We start from the raw sequence: 16,784 nt of genomic DNA on the forward strand, positions 1-16,784 counted from the left end.
GCCGCACGGATACCCATGATACACGCTTCATACTCCGCCATGTTATTTGTGCAATCAAAGTCCAATTTACTAGTAAAGGGATAATGATCTCCATTTGAGGATACCAGAACTGCCCCGATTCCGTTACCCACAGCATTCGAGGCTCTGTCAAAATATAGTCTGCAAGGATGATTTTCTTGAGAGTCTTCTTCAATCGTTGCAACATATATTAGATCTTCATTTGAGAAATCAAAGCTCAAAGGCTCATAATCTTCTAGACCCCTACTGGCCAAAAAATCTAATATCGCACTTCCTTTTATAGCTTTTTGGTTCACGTAGACTATGTCAAACTCAGAAAGAAAAATTTTTCAACGAGCCATTCTTCCGTTCAAAGCATTTGACTCCATCATGTACTTTAAAGGGTCTAGCTTTGAGATGAGCCAATTTGTATGGTACAGTATGTACTGTCTCAATCTTAAGGTTATCCAAATCAAAGCACAACATAATTTCTCGATCAATGAATATCATGTCTCACATTCAGTGAATTTCTTACTAAGATAGTATATCACTTTTTTTTTTCTTCCTGACTCATCATGTTGGCCTAACACGTATCCCATAAAGTTTTTGAACACTACCAAATACAGTATCAGTGGCTTATCTGGGCAAGGTGGCATCAGCTCTAGGGCATTGGACAAGTAATGCTTGACCTTATCAAAAGTTTTCTGGCACTCCTCATCCTATACACCTAGGTTGTGTTTCCTAAGGAGACGGAATATCGGGTCAGATTTCTCCGTTAATTGCGAAATAAACCGGGCGATGTAATTTAGTCTTCCTAAGAAACCTCGAACTTCTTTTTGAGTGTGTGGTGGAGGTAATTCTTTTATGGCCTTGAATTTATCTGGGTCAATCTCAATCTCCTTTTCACTAACTATGAATCCTAACAGCTTTCTTGACCTAGCCCCGAAGGTACATTTTGCGGCATTGAGCTTTAGCTGAAACTTTCTTAATCTTAAGAACAGTTTCTTTAAGACTTGTACGTGTTCCTTTTCTGTTCTGGATTTCGCAATCATATCGTCGACGTAAACTTCGATCTCCTTGTGCATCATATCATGGAACAGAGTTACCATGGCTCTCTGATATGTTGCTTCTGCGTTTTTCAGTCTGAATGGCATCACCTTATAACAAAACGTTTCCCACATGGTCACGAATGTGGTCTTTTCCATATCTTCAGGATACATCTTTATCTAGTTGTATCTCGAGAAGCCATCCATAAAGGAGAAAAGTGAGTAACCTGCTGTGTTATCCACTAATGTATCAATGTGAGGAAATGGAAAATTGTCTTTTGGGCTTGCTTTGTTCAAATCCTGATAGTCCACACACATTCGTACTTTTCTGTCTTTCTTAGGAACGGGGGCTATATTGGCTACCCATTCTAAGTACTTAACCACTTGTAAGAAACCGATATCGAATTACTTCTTGACCTCTTCTTTTATCTTCAACAGAACATCGGGTCTCATCCTTCAGAGTTTCTGTTAAACTGGTTGGACTCTTCCTTTATGGGGAGTCGGTGTACCACGATATCAGTATCCAACCCGGGCATATCTTGATATGACCATCGAAGACATCCTTGAATTCTTGTAGTAACTTAATGAGGTCGCGCTTTGTCTCTGTGGCAATACAGGATCCAATCTTCACCTCTTTTCCCTCTCCTAAGCTCACAATTTCCACTGACTCCTTGTAAAGTAGGATTTGTTTCTCTTCTTGTTCTACCATCCTTAACAAATCGGGAGATAGATACAATTTTGGTCATCTTCAAAGTTCTGAGAATCTTCCGTACACATATTTTGCTCAAAAGGAGACTCTGAGTCAGTAGCAGTATTACTCATATCATTGATATCTAGAGACCTGTTATAAGGATAAGAAAAGTCCAAAGAATAAAAGAATCTAAGAATATTTATTGGTGGTATGATTACGAATGAAATGGAAAGAATAAAAGAATATTTGCTCAAGATGATATGCAAAGATGTATTTTTATTGAAATAACGATACTGGACAAGAGCTTATTTCACAAAAGGATTCTTATTTCCCATAGGCTTAGAACAATAAGCTTGTTTTGGACATTACTCTGAATTAATTTTAAAAGTTACAGGGATCTCCTCCGTGGTCCAATTGTTCAAAACGCTCCCCGGTATGTATAGGTAAATGCCTAATTGATCCTCTTCTCTCTTTTTTCCTCGTATATGGCGTTAATGCTAAAGTTTTCCAACATTTCTTCTGTAGACCCTTTCCCTATCGATCTTCCTTCGGATTAAATAGTCCCTTTTGACACGAATGTTCTAAATATGGAAGGAAAGGTTATTGGCTCCCATTTAACCTCTTCCCTGCTTAAACGCACTCTTCTCCTTTCTTGTTAACCTTCCTTGTAGGCTTCTTCCAAGCCCTCTCCCGGGTAAAGCTCCTTTCCCAACTGTTAGTTGTAGGCCCATCATTGTAGTTTTAGAGATTTTAGGCGTCGGGACCTTATTTCCTTCGACAATAAAGGTCGCATTTACAAATTCTAATAACCGAAAAGAATATTCTATGGCTTCGTCATCTGTCCCCACATATGGTGCATCATTGTTAACGGATGCAATAATATCTTTTTCCGCGTTTATGGTCACCAATCGGCCTTCCGTTATAAATTTGAGCTTTTGATGTAACGATGACAGCACTGCTCCCGCTGAGTGAATCCATGGCCTTCCCAATAAGCAATTGTATAAGGGCTTGATGTCCATTACCAAGAAATCTACCTCGTACATGCTTGGATTGATCAGAAGGGGTATTTCAATCCTCCCTATTACTTTCCTTTCAGTGCCATCAAATACCCTCACTACGTTTTGGCATGTTTTCATATGGGAACTATCCACTAGCAGCCTATTCAGTGTGGATAGGGGCAGGACATTTAGTGCCGATCCATTATCAATTAATACTCCCGGCAATGTATATCCCTTACAGTGAGTGGTGATATGTAGAGCCTTTGTGGATCCCATTCCTCCTGGTGGTATTTCGTCATCATTAAAGAAAATAAAATTATCGGCACTGATGTTGTTGACCAAACGGTCCAGCTTGTTGATAAATATGTCTTCCGCGACATAAGTTTCGTTTAGCACTTTCATTAACGCGCTCCGATGTGTCTCGAAGCTCAAGAGTAAGGCTAGCACTAAGATAAGAGCTGGCTGCTTATGTAGCTGTTCTACCATGCTGTATTCACTGTACTTCAAGAATTTCAAGAATTCTCTAGCCTCTTGTTCAGTCATTGGCTCGTTAATTGGTAATTCGAGCTTGACCGTTTTCTTTTTTCTCTGCTCGACTATTGAAGCCTTTTCTTTGAAAATTTCGATTCTTGTACCCAAAGGATCATAACGTCTTCCACTACGTGTATAGAAACCTACATCTTGGCTTTCCTCTGAAACACTAACCGGATTCTCCTCTCCTGGGATTGTCACATTGCAGTCATAGTTCCAGGGAACCCTTTTGCTATCATTGTAGGGAAAGGATACAGGTTTTTGAATTATGACTCTCGGCGCCATTTGTATTCCTGCTTCATTTTTCCTTGGTCGCGAAATGATCACTACAAGGTGATTAACTTTTTGAACCCCTTCTGTTGTTCCCTCTTCTGAGGCGTAAACCTCCCCTTCTTCTGATCCTTTAATTTCTTCATAAAATTCCATCTCTTTATTGTCCATCAGATTTTGCACTATGGACTTGAACTTATTACATTCTTGGATGTCATGGCTCTCATCAGCGTGAAACTCGTAGTATTTTCTCGCTTCTCTGGGCCTTTCTCCTGAATGTTGTGCGATTAAACCTTCATCGATCATTTGTTTCCAAACCCAACTCAATAGGGTTTTTTACTTCTGTCATGTCGGCCTTGATTCTTTTGCTCCCACTCTCGACTATCGCGTTTACCCCTTTATTAGCATGATCAGATAACAAATTTCCTACTACGTTAGGTCCTGGTGGGTCGCCAAATTTTACGATACCTATTTCGATAAATCTTTCTACCAACTTTTTGAACACTGTGCAGTTCTCAATCGAATGCCCCGTTACTCCTGCGTGGTACTCACATTGGGCGTTTGTGTCATACCATTTTAGGAACAGGGGTTGTATAGGCTTCAAGTAGAAAGGTGACACCACATGGGCATCGAATAAGCTCTGATACAATTCCCTGTATGACATCGGGATAGACGTGAATTTGACTCTTTCTGTGTTAGGCTTTGGGCTGGAATCTTGTCTTGTGGAGCCCTGATGGCTAGTAGTCATTGCCCTCGGTTGGCTTACGGTGACTGGCTTAGAATAACTTTTATTGTACACGTTCGTGTTGTTTACCTCATTTTCTTTCCTTCTCGGGGCTGATTTCTCGGCATTTTCCCTACTTCAATCTTCCTGCATCTTATCGCGTTTTCTATCATTTCTCCAGACATTAATATGTCTGAGAAGCTCTTAGTAGTGCTTCCCAGCATGTGGTTAATGAATGGAGCCTTCAGAGTATTGATAAAGAGCATGGTCGTTTCTTTCTCCAGAAGAGGTGGTTGGACTTGCGTCACCACCTCTCTCCATCTTTGAGTGTACTGCCTGAAGCTTTATTTTATTTTTTCTCCATGTTTTGTAACGTGATTCGATCGGGTGTTATGTCTATCACGTGGTCGTATTACTTCATGAAAGCTTGTGCCAAGTCTTTCCATGAATAGATTTGAGCACGGTTTAGTTGGTTGTACCATTTGGCCGCAGACCCGACCAAACTATCCTGGAAGCAATAGATCAACAGTTGATCATTGTGAATGTACCCTGCCATCCTTCGACAGAACATGGTGATATGAGCTTTTGGACAACTAGTTCCATTATATTTCTTAAAATCTGGAGTTTTGAACTTAGGAGGGAGCCTTAAATCTGGGGACCAAAATTAGGTCTTTGGCGTCCATCCTGCAATGGTAATCAGCATTCTCCATTGTTCTGAGTTTTTCTTCCAGCCATCTGTATCGATCCTCTAGTTGTTTTGGCAGTTCCACTCTTATTTTCTCCATCTCTGCTACATTATCAAGATCAGGAACAACGGGATTGGTTGGGTTATCCCCAGGATTGGAGCCCGAGCCTGTTTGATAGTTCATTGGTGCCGAGGTATCGGTTTGATACTGTTGAGGCCTGATAGTAATAGGTATCCCTCGTGGGTATACTTCTGGTGGCGTCTGGGCGTTAATTGGAGTAAAGCCCGGGGGTAGATAGGATCCTCATTTTCGTTCGCAGTATTCTTCCCTTTTTCGCATTCTTTGACTAGCAACTGCGCCAATTGGCTTATCATATTATTTTGGGACTCTTGCATTTGTTCCCTCATATCTTCTTGTATTTTAGCTAATTGCTCTTGCATCTGTACTTGCAATTGCTCTTGCATATCCCTTTGCATTTATTCTAGTCTTTCTAATCTCTGATCCATTGCTTTAGTTTTGTGACGGGTATTGTAGCGGTATTTAGTTGGTTGACTCTTGTTGATTTTCAGATTAACTGAAATAATTTGGTTTAATTAGGGTTTTTTCGTGAAATTTAATGCATATGATGAAATGTGATGCAAAATGAATGAAATGAATGTAAAAAAGGTATTGATTCTGATTCAATTTCATTAGAACAACTTTACTAGAAGAAAAAATTTCTTTACATAGAGCTGATGATTACATATACAACTTTGCCCTAATGCCCAAAGCCTTAATCTTCCTAAGAAGCTAAGCTAAGTCTCGGCCTCGATCTGATTCTGATTCGTACTTTAAGCTTAATACATCAGGCTGAACTGCCAAGGTTTGCAAATGATCAGCTACCTCTCGAACTTGAGCCACAGCCTCACCCATGACATAATCTCTATTTCTGATATGATCTTGAGAGTGGTGAAGTTATTCTTTGCAATGTTCATTGTTTGCCTCAAGGAGTTCCACTCAAATTTAACAATCTTGTACTGCAGTATCGAGTTCCTCGATTTTTCTTTTCAACTCATCGATCTTGCCTAGACTGGCCTTTAATTTAATTACGGAGTTACGACTGCGATGCTGATGTAGTGATTTTTCCAATTCGACCACCTGAGCTCGTAACCTCTCTTTTCGCTTTGGCTTTCTGATAAACCGTAATTTATACATATTTCTATCCCATACTTAGCATATTTTATAGATGATTAATAAACCATAATTTATACATTTTTTACCCCATGTTTAATGCATTTTTTGGATGATTTCCCATTAGAATTGGTGAATTCGATGCTCCTAATGCTTTAATTTCATGTTTTATACGTAGGAGAGCATAGGAGAGCAAAAGGAATGAGAAACGGGCTAAAAACGGAGAAAATGGGCTAAAGTACGAAATAAACACGGCCTGGACCCCCTCACACGGATAGACCACACGGCCGTGTCAATTGGGTAGGCTCGAACACGACTTGAAGTAATCGAACACGGGCGTGTCACACAGACGTGTCCTTGCCGAGCCCAAGTTAAGTCTAATTCAAAAAAGGCTAATTTTGAGGGCTCTTAGGCATTCGAAAGCCTATAAATACACCATAGAGGAGGAAGAAAACGACACACGGAGAATAGGGGGTAAGGAATTACTCTAAGGAAACTGATTGATCCATCTCAAAAGCCGGATTCATCATCAAGACTGAAGATCTCTCCTCAATTTCCCTTCAGGAGTTTTGGGTTTTCTTTATGTTTTGTATTCTTTATCATTCTGAGATGTTTTCTTATTTAGTTATGAACTAAATCCCCTAAATACCTAAGGGGAATGAAACCTAAGACAAATCTTGTTATTATTTTCTGAGTCGTATGATAAATATTTAACTTGTTCTTAATTATGTGCTCTTAATTCTTGCTTTGATATCTCAGGATACTGATTCAAGATAAGCTCTTATTCAGAGGGGGAATAGACCCTGTCTAAGAGTACATTTGTCATAATTAAGCGGAGTTGATTGCGCGCCTAGAAATAGGGTGAAGATTTTGCCGAATTAGGATGAAACCTAATAAGGGGATCCATAGATCGAGTTAATGCAACTCTAGAGTGTTAATTAGAGAAAAGTCTCAGTTATTCAGTCTAGGGATTAGAAGTTATTAGTCTTGAATAGGGATAATAACATAACTTAGGGATCTCCATGGAACAAGTCGAATGAATAAATCGTCCGATTCGAAGCCAGAATAACAAGTAAAATCTAGGTGGATTTTTCTTTAGGTATTGCCTTAAGTCAATCGATTTTCCCCAAAAGCAAATTCCTCAATTCTTTTCTCTGTGAGTTCATAGTTTAGATAATTAGTTAATTAAAACAAAAACCTCTTTATTCTTAGGCTAGATAATAAAAAGATAGTCATTACTTGTACTTTTAGTTCCTTTGGGTTCGACAATCCAGTCTTGCTAAAACTATACTACTGTTCGATAGGTACACTTGCCTACATCGTAATAATAGTTAGTTCAAGAACGAGTAATTATAAATTTTTAAAACCTATCACGAAACCACTCGATCAATGATTTTTCCTTAAAATTGGTGAATTCGATGCTCCTAATGCCTTAATTTCATGTTTTATACTTAGGTGAGCATAGGAGAGTGAAAGGAACGAGAAACGGGCAAAAAACGGAGAAAATAAGCCAACGTATGAAGTCAACACGGCCTAGACTTCCTCACACGGGCAGACTACATGGCCGTGTCCCTTTGGCAAGGTCAAAGAATAATTTACACGGGTAGATCACACGCCCGTGCCCATTTAACAGCCTTGACCACAGCCTTAAGCAATCGCACACAGGTGTGTCCCTGCCGAGCCCAAGTTTAGTCCAATTCAAAAAAGGTCAATTTTGAGGGCTCTTAGGCATTCCAAAGCCTATTTAAACACCTGAGGAGGCACTTGGACAGGGGACGGAGAGGAGGAAGCAAGGAATTGCTCAAGGAAAGCCAATCAATCCATCTCAGAAGCCGGATTCACCATCAAGACTGAAGATCTCCCTTCAAATTCCCTCAGGAGTTTTGGGTTTTCTTATGTTTTGTTATTTTTATCTTTTGAGATGATTTTTTCATTAGTATGAACTCAAAACCCCTAAATAACTAAGGGTGATGAAATCTAACACGGATCTTGTTATTATTATCTGAATTGTATGATAAATATTTGACTTGTTCTTAATTATGTGTTCTTAATTCTTGTCTTGATATTCCAGGATATTGATTCAAGTTAAGCTCTTATTCAGAGGAGGAATAGACCCTGTCTAAGAGTAAATTTGTCATAATTAAGCAGAGTTGATTGTGCGCCTAGAGATAGAGAGACATGATTTTGCCAGATTAGGGTGAAACCTAATAAGAGGATCCATAGATCGAGTTAATGCAACTCCAGGACATTAATTAGAAAGAGATTTCTATTATTCAATCTAGGGTTAGATGTTGTTAGTCTCGAGAGAGATAATAATATAACTTAAGGATCTCTACGGAACAAGTTGAATGAATAAATCATCTGATTCAGAGTCAAATAACAAGTGAAGTGTAGGTCGATTTTTCTTTAGGTATTGTCTTAATCAATCGAGTTTTTCAAAAAGTATTTTCCCCAAATTTCTTTTCTGTGATTTCTTAGTTTAATTAATTAGTTAGATAAACAAAACCCTTTTATTTTTTTAGGCTAGATAATAAAAAGAAAGTTGATACTAATACTTTTAGTTCCTTTGGGTTCGATAATCCGATCTTGCTAAAGCTATACTGCTGTACGATAGGTACACTTGCCTTCATCGTGATAATAGTTAGTTTCAAGAATGATTCATTATAAATATTTAAAACCTGTCACGAATATCACGTATCACTTTCCAACAAACTCTTTTTCAAAACGTCCTTCCGCATTCGAACATCTTGAAACTTCTTCTCCCAATGATCGGTTCTATTCTTTTCTTCTTTAATTTCTTGACGCCACTGCTCCGACATTTTAACCAAACCTACAATTCTTATCAACATACGCAGCTTCTTGTAATTAGTTTTCAGACTATCCAAATCTTCCTCGGCCTTGTTCTTTCTCTTCCTCAATTTTTCGGCCTCTAGCTTATGGATATCGGAGTCTAGTCCCAACTTCATCTTTTCCTCTTCTAACTGCTCTATCTTTTTTCCCAACTCTGAGCTCATTTTCTCAAAGTCTTGCTTGATGATCACTAGCTCGGACAGAACTACTTGTAAATGCTCTTCTATCGGCTGAGCATTTTCTTGACTTGGCATTATGATGTTGTCGTTGATTCTTTAACTCCACCACCAGTCATACTCGGGGGTCGTCATTGGGCTTACAACAAATTCTTTCATCCTATGGTTTTGGTTCCAAGCATTCGATATCTCACGGACTCTCTTTCTATAATTATTGTCCTTATATGAGAACTCGCGCTGAGCCAACCCTTGTGTCACCGGTATGAACTGCCTTGATCGATATTGTCTTAACACAAGTAGTGGAGTGTATCCAACGGCTCCCCATATCCCAAGTAGAGGGACCCAGTTAAAGTCACCACACCGATATAAGATCTCATCGGAGATCATCCATAGGGCCCTCTATTCAACATCTTTAACTTGAAAATTCCAGAGAATCGCTATCCATTTCTCTTCGAGAAGGTTATCCCGTCTTGGTGTAGCCACTAACTCCTTCAATGAGAGTAGTTTTTAGAAAAAAACTCGATATGAGACCTTTTTCACCCTCCAAAAGTGACTATGGAACCATGATAGCAAAAGTTACGCACATCCTATAAATCTGCCTTCACCCGCTCTCCAGTAAACATTCAATGATCTAAACGTTTCGGCCAAGATTACAAGGACAGGTGTGACCCCTTTATCAAGTCAATCAAATAGATCTGAGACTGCTTCATCTACGTATCCTAATGTCTTGGGAAAGAGGACCAAACCGTAGATGCTCAAAGTGAAAATATCAACCCTCTTCTTCATATTCGGATGTGCTAGAATTAGATCTCTCAAGTTCTTCCAAGGAATACAAACACCGTCTTCTTTTTTCTTAATTTGGGCTGCAACCCATTGTTCGCTCATCCCCGTGATATTTATCAGTCATTTTACAAAGGGCGGGACTTTAGCAGCTCTGGAATAGGCCTTGTTGACTTTAACCTTTGGGCAACGAAGTAAGGCCATATACTCTTCCACAGTAGGTACCAAATCAACTCTCCCAAAAGTGAAGCAGCTGTAAGTGGAGTTCCAAAATTGGGCGAGAGCTCAGAATAAGCGTTTGTCTACTTTCACCTCGAGTAAATAGGGTAAGTCTCCATAATTATGATAAAATGACTGCTTGATCTCGTCGTTCCAACTGTTTCATATCTCTTTTAATTCTTGTAGCGCATTTTGAACCACACTGATGCGAGTAAAATCCCATAATTCTGACTCGTATCCCTTAGTCAAACTATCACCTTTCTCTTACTGCATCTTTTCGAACCATATTCGGACGGCTGCATTTTCTTCCACTCTATCAAGAAATCTTTTTTCCATGCTAAGTTTTTCTATCTAAAAATCAAACGTGAATCAACACCTTTTTATAATGTAATGCCATGAAATAACAGGAAAACACAACAAGTCAGTATTATATACATAAAATAGAACTCAAAGCAAACAAGAAGTAATTAAGCACCTATTCGGGTAACTACTAGGGTTTGGTGTAGTTCTACCTAAGGAGGGTTCCTACGGCTCACTATATGCGGCTCGTTTCTAAAGTAAAGGTACCTGAACCAGCAGATTCCTTGATCCTCACCCATTATAGGCTCATATAGACCGAGTTCAGTTAAGGGGAATATATTTCCCTATGGCCGCACGAAGATAAAAATCTCACGAAGATAAAAATCTCACGAAGATATAGGTACGGATGTACCCCGAAAGCGATCTATTATCCTACATGGAAGTGAAAACCTCACGAAGTAATAGTTTCTCACTCCCACTTAAAAGGGGAAGATCAACCGATCATGCAATACAATGAGTAAAAAGATACCAAAATTTAAACCAATACAACAATTAGAAACCATAATGATGAAGATTGTAACAAAGACAGATAAAATGCAACGAAAGGATCGTACATTTAAACCAAGTTTTCAATTTTCGACAAAAAGACAAAAGTTAATCAACTTGTGGCTTGACTCTATTTTTTAAGTCCCCAACGGAGTCGCCAAGCTGTCGAAACCATTTTTTTGAAAAACGACGGTCGACTTGGATTTAAAAAAAAAGAAAACAAAAAAAGGGAGTCGCCACCAATCCTTTTTGCTGAGGTGTGATCGGGTCACCTCGAAAAGTGGTTGTTTTTAATAATCAGTTTGATTTATCAAAACAATAATTTTGGTCTACGAAACTCAGAAAGACAGGTTCGGGAGTCAGTTACGTACAAGGAAGGGTTAGCACCCTCGATACGCCCAAAATTTGTACCTAGTTGATTAGTCAGCGTCTTAGTGTCAAAGATTTGAAAACTTGAAAGAATTTAAAATACGATCCCTCTTTGTATTAACGTTAATTGAAAAATAATTGAATAACTTGAAACGGATGTTAAATACCTTCTCATCTAGAAGTAATAAAATGTCACATCCAGTAAGTTAGGACACGACATCTTGAGCCTTCAAGAATGAGCTTGCCTTTTATTTAAAATTCATGTATTTTAACCCCTTTTTTAAAAGGATATTCAGTTATTTAGGGTAAATGAGAAAAATCAAAACCCAGTAAGTTAGGGCACATTTTTTCGAATTCTCAAACACCGAATATTGTCTTTATTTGCAAAAAATCTTATCTTGAGGTAACAAGATAAGTTAGGGCATAACACCTTGTATCTCTGAGAATAAGCATTTTATTCAAAACTCGTATTGCGATTTTAAAAGAATATTCCGTTATTTAGGTTAAATGAGAAAAACCGAAACCTAGTAAGTTAGGGCACGATTTTCTCGAATTCCTAAATACGGAATATTGCTTTTTTGAAAGAATTATTTTGGTCGGGTAAAGGTTAATATAACATAAATTTATAAAAAAAATTACGATATTAACAAGCATAGCGGAATAATAATAAATATGTAATGTAAATGACAATAATAAGAATAGAAATAAAGAAGTAAAACCAAGCAGGCAATGTAGAAAAGATGGGTAAAAATTAAATAATAAATAGATAAAAATTATAGAAATAAAATAAAAAGAAACCTAATAGTATATACATGAAATAGTTGAAATTAATGATAATACTTATAATAATAATAACGTTAAAATATTAATATTAGCAATACTAATAAATACAATAGTAAAAGAGGATAATAGTAAACATAATAATGATAATAATAATACCAACAATAATAATGATAATAATAATAATTTATGAAAATAAAAGAAAATGATAATAGTTTACAAATAATAATGATGCTAGAATAAAATAGAAAAATTACAAAAATATCAATACATTATTAAGAATCATAAAAATAAAAACATATGTTAATAATAATAATGGTAAAAAGGAAAATAGTAATGATAATAATAATAATAATAAAGTAGAAAATAATAATCTAATAATAATATAAAATATAAAATATAATAAATAATAATAGAAAATGAATAAAACATAAAAAATATAATGATAATAGTGGTAGCAATAAAAGTAATAATAGTAATAATGGTAGCAAATATAATAATAATAATAATAATTTTGATAATAAAATAGCAAAAATGACTAAAAGGGATTAAATCGAACTTGAAACCAAAGTTTTGGAGCAAATTCGAAGTAAATAAGAGAGAAAAGGATTAAATTGCATGCGCAAATAAACAGGAGGGACTAAAACGGGCAATAACCATTCCCTTCAAAACGCGCAGCATCGGGGTGGGCCCAATTGAAAAGAAAACGAAATTTCAGGGAAAAATTAAAAGAGGGAAAATCTGATTGCAAAACAAAAAAAGGTGGAAGGGCTAAACGCATAAATATCCCCTTTGTGGAAAACATGCGGATCCTAAAGCAGGTCGGGTCAGTACGCGGGTCATGAGGCAAAACGACGTCGTTTTGGGAGTTTTAAGGCCAGTTCCAAACCGACGACGTCGTTTTGGTGGCCTATATAATTTAGTTTTTTGACAAAAAAAAATCACTTGCCCCTTTGTTTCTTAAAAAAAAATCTGAAATGCTTTCTTTCTCGCTGGACTAAGTCCAGGTTCCGGCCAAAGTGGCGCAACATCTCCGCCGCCGATCGTCGTCGTCGTGATGATCAAGGTACAGCAAATTAAATTCAGTGTAATTGTTTTTACTTTAACATATGTATATGTAAAAAAAAAGGGAGAAAGAATAAAAAAAAGAGGGGAAGATTCGAAAAGAAAAAAAAGAAAGAAAGAAACGAAAATCACCTCTTTTCCGTTTTGATTTTGTTTTTCTTTTTCTATCTCTTTTTGATGTTCAATCTCGATTATTATGTGTTTAAAAAATATGTTATTTTCATTGATAAAAAAAGCCCCCTTACATTCGGTTTCTTGGCTTATATAGCCATTTACAAAATATTAAATCTATTTGTGCATCTCTGCTTGTCATTTCCATTTTAATTCTTGCAGGCGCAAGTGGGCGGTGGCAACAGTGGCGGTGAAGCAAGTGGTGCTGCAGGTGGGTCAGAGGGCAGTTGGCCGAAAGTCAGACATAGGGGTGGCGGCTAGTTAGGGTTTTTTTTTCTTTTTGTTTTTTGAAAATTTTTGGGATTTTGGGTTAGGGTTTAAGTGGTTTGGGTTTAATTTGGGCTGATGATTTAATTGAGTTTAAAGTTTGGGCTCATGTAATGGGTTTGGGGTTTTAAATTGTAAAGGACTTTTTATTTTGTAATTGGGTTAGTTTGCTTATGGGCCCCGGGCCAAAATTGGGCTGTACAATCATTATTTTCAAGTTTGTTAAACAAATCAGAAGATAGGGCACAAATTTTATTAGCTTGAAAAGTGGAAGATGAAGATCTGATATTGTTCTTAGCATGCTGTTGAATTTGACCTTGGAGCATAAATCCATGTACAAATTCCTTGATCTTTCAATGCCTTAATAGCTCCAATGCAACTCATGGTTTTAATTCTTTTTGCTATACTTTTCAGATCAAATGTTTGTTTTTTTCTTAAGCAAATGGTAATGGTGGATATGAGGTTCTTATATAGTGACTTTATGGGGGGAAACCAGATATGGTATTCAAATAAAATAAATTTTTTAATTGTATCCTACAATAGAGACAATGATAGTAAAGAAATGAACAAAATCACCAAAGATAAGGTTTTTGATGGTTTGTTTTTGGTTCGGGGATGAACCCTTCACTATTTACATTCAATTTATTGGTTTCTATTACATCTTTCCATGAAAAATTGAAATCCTAATGTGACTTGAGAAGTGGATTGGCTTGTTCTCCATTTATGTTCAAATTCTTCCTGTCGTAACTATTTTTTTTGAAAAAAAAACAGGAATCGACTTGGATTTTGAAAATGAAAACAAAAAAAAAAAAAAACTGGAGTCGCCACCAATCCTTTTTTTTGATGAGGTGTGATCGGATCACCCTTGATTAATCATTTTAATAAAATTTAAGATTTACTAAAACAATAATTTTTTGGTCTACGAAAATCAGAAAATGAGTTCGGGAGCCGGTTACGCACGAGGAAGGGTTAGCACCCTCGATACGCCCAAAATTGGTACCTAGTTGATTAATTAGTGTCTCAATGTCGAAAATTTGAAAACTTAAAATACTTTGAAATACGATCCCTCTCTTTGTAAAAAGGTTAAAGATCTTCCCATCTCGCAATAATGAAATACCATGTCCAGTAAGTTAGGACACGATATCTCGAACTTTGAGGCTGAGCTTGCCTTTTATTAATGTATTTTAACTTTTTTTTTAAAAATGTTCGGTTAGTTAGTGTGAACGAGGGAAATCGAAACCCAGTAAGTTAAGGCACGTTTTCTCGAATTCTCAAACACTGAATATCGCCTTTATTTTAAAACAAATTCTTATTTCGAGATGACTAAGTATGATACCCAGTAAGTTAGGGCACAACACTTCGTACCTTCGCGAATAAGTATTTTTAAGACTCGTATTATGATTCAAAAGAATATCCCGTTATGTAGGTTAAATGAGAAAAATCGAAACCCAGTGAGTTAGGGTACGATTGTCTCGGATTACCAAATACGGAATATTTACTTTTGTGAAAGAATTACTATCGGGTTGGTTAAAACCTAAATTCGTAATGAAACGAAATAATAAAGAATGCATAACAAATAAAGATTGACAACCATAACAGGGTAAACATAAACACAAATAGGAATGATAACGATAAAAACGAAGATAAAATATATCGTCAAATGAATAATAAGAAAGGAAATAATAAACAAGCTAAATGTTTGAAATTATTTTTTAAGAAAACTATAAATAAAATAGATGATGAAATAATAATAATGAGAGTAAATGATAAATAAATAAAATAAATGTGCTAAAATACATATATATTAAATTAGTTAATGTAAAAAATAATAACATATAATAAATAAAAAGGGAAATATAATAATAATAATAATAATAAGGTATCGTAATATAATAATAATAATAATGATAGTAGTGATATTAATAATAATAATGGAAAATACTAGTACCTTAATAATAACATATGTTGATAACAATAATAATATATAAAGAATAGGAAATAATAATGCGGTAAAAAGGAATAATATGCTAACAAAATAATAGTAGTAGTAATAATAATTAATGGTAATAAATAATAATAATAATAATAATAATAATGTAAATAAATACAAAAGAAAAATATATATATATATATATATATATAACGTAACAAAATCAATATAAGATTAGTTAGTTTAATAATATGATGATAGCAAGAGTAGTACGATGAAAATAATATTATTGGTCAAATCATAAAATTAACAAATTAAATAAGATTGACTAGAAGATGAAATAACATGAAATGTATATGATGAAAATAGGTAAGTATCATGGAAATAAAAAAATGAATGGAGCAACAATATAGATGAAATGTATACATGAAAAATAGTAAGTAAATAAACAATATAGATGTACGTGATGATGATGGTACAACAAAAAAAAAAAACAAATTTTAAAGCAAAAATACGGGATAATAATAAATGAATAAATGAACTGAAATTAAAATGAAATTTAAAATCTTATATAATAGTAAAATGAGTGATTGGTCAAGATATAAATAGGAAAATGAATGAAATAATAAAATAAAAATAAAAAAGAATAAAATATGTAAATAGACAAACTGATGAATAAATGTATATATAAAAAATAAGAGGGCTCAATTATAACTTAAATAAAATTAAGAAAGTAAATTGAAATAAATAAATAATAAAAGGTTAAAGTGTAAGTAATAAAATAGTTGAAATAGGCTCAAGGACTAAAATGGAATGCGCGTAAATGCACAAGGGCTGAAAGTGCCAATGTTCCCAACCCCCCGAAAAAGGCACTCAAGCGGGGACTAAATTGGAGTGGCGCGCAAAGTTTAAGGCAAAAATTAAAGAAATGGAATAGTATTAAATTAGAGGTGGTACAAATGGGAGGGACTGTCTGCGCAAATTCTCCTTTTAGGTGGAAATGTGCAATTCCAGCCTGTTGAGCAGGTCAACACGCGGGCTCCCACTTCCTTAATTGCATCACTTTAAATTTAATATAGCTTTTATTATACATTCATATTTTTTAAAGCTTTCAAAACCACGTTTCTAAGCAAAAAAAAAAACCCCAAAATTCCTTTCTTTTACTCCCCAAAAATCCTCTTTTTCAGCTAGGATTTCACAAACCCATCATCGCCGTCG

General features: G+C 35.7%; 1 protein-coding gene across 1 annotated transcript; it reads right to left on the bottom strand.

The window, feature by feature from the left end:
- Window positions 1-2,348: 2,348 nt before the first annotated feature.
- Window positions 2,349-3,839, bottom strand: LOC108481899 (uncharacterized). Its single transcript, XM_017784965.2, has one exon. It carries the CDS (start codon window positions 3,837-3,839, stop codon window positions 2,349-2,351), a length of 1,491 nt encoding a protein of 496 aa, XP_017640454.2.
- Between the last annotated feature and the right edge of the window lie 12,945 nt (window positions 3,840-16,784).

The sequence above is a fragment of the Gossypium arboreum genome, chromosome 5 (genome assembly GCF_025698485.1).
Source record: "Gossypium arboreum isolate Shixiya-1 chromosome 5, ASM2569848v2, whole genome shotgun sequence".
NCBI classification, from domain to species: domain Eukaryota; kingdom Viridiplantae; phylum Streptophyta; class Magnoliopsida; order Malvales; family Malvaceae; genus Gossypium; species Gossypium arboreum.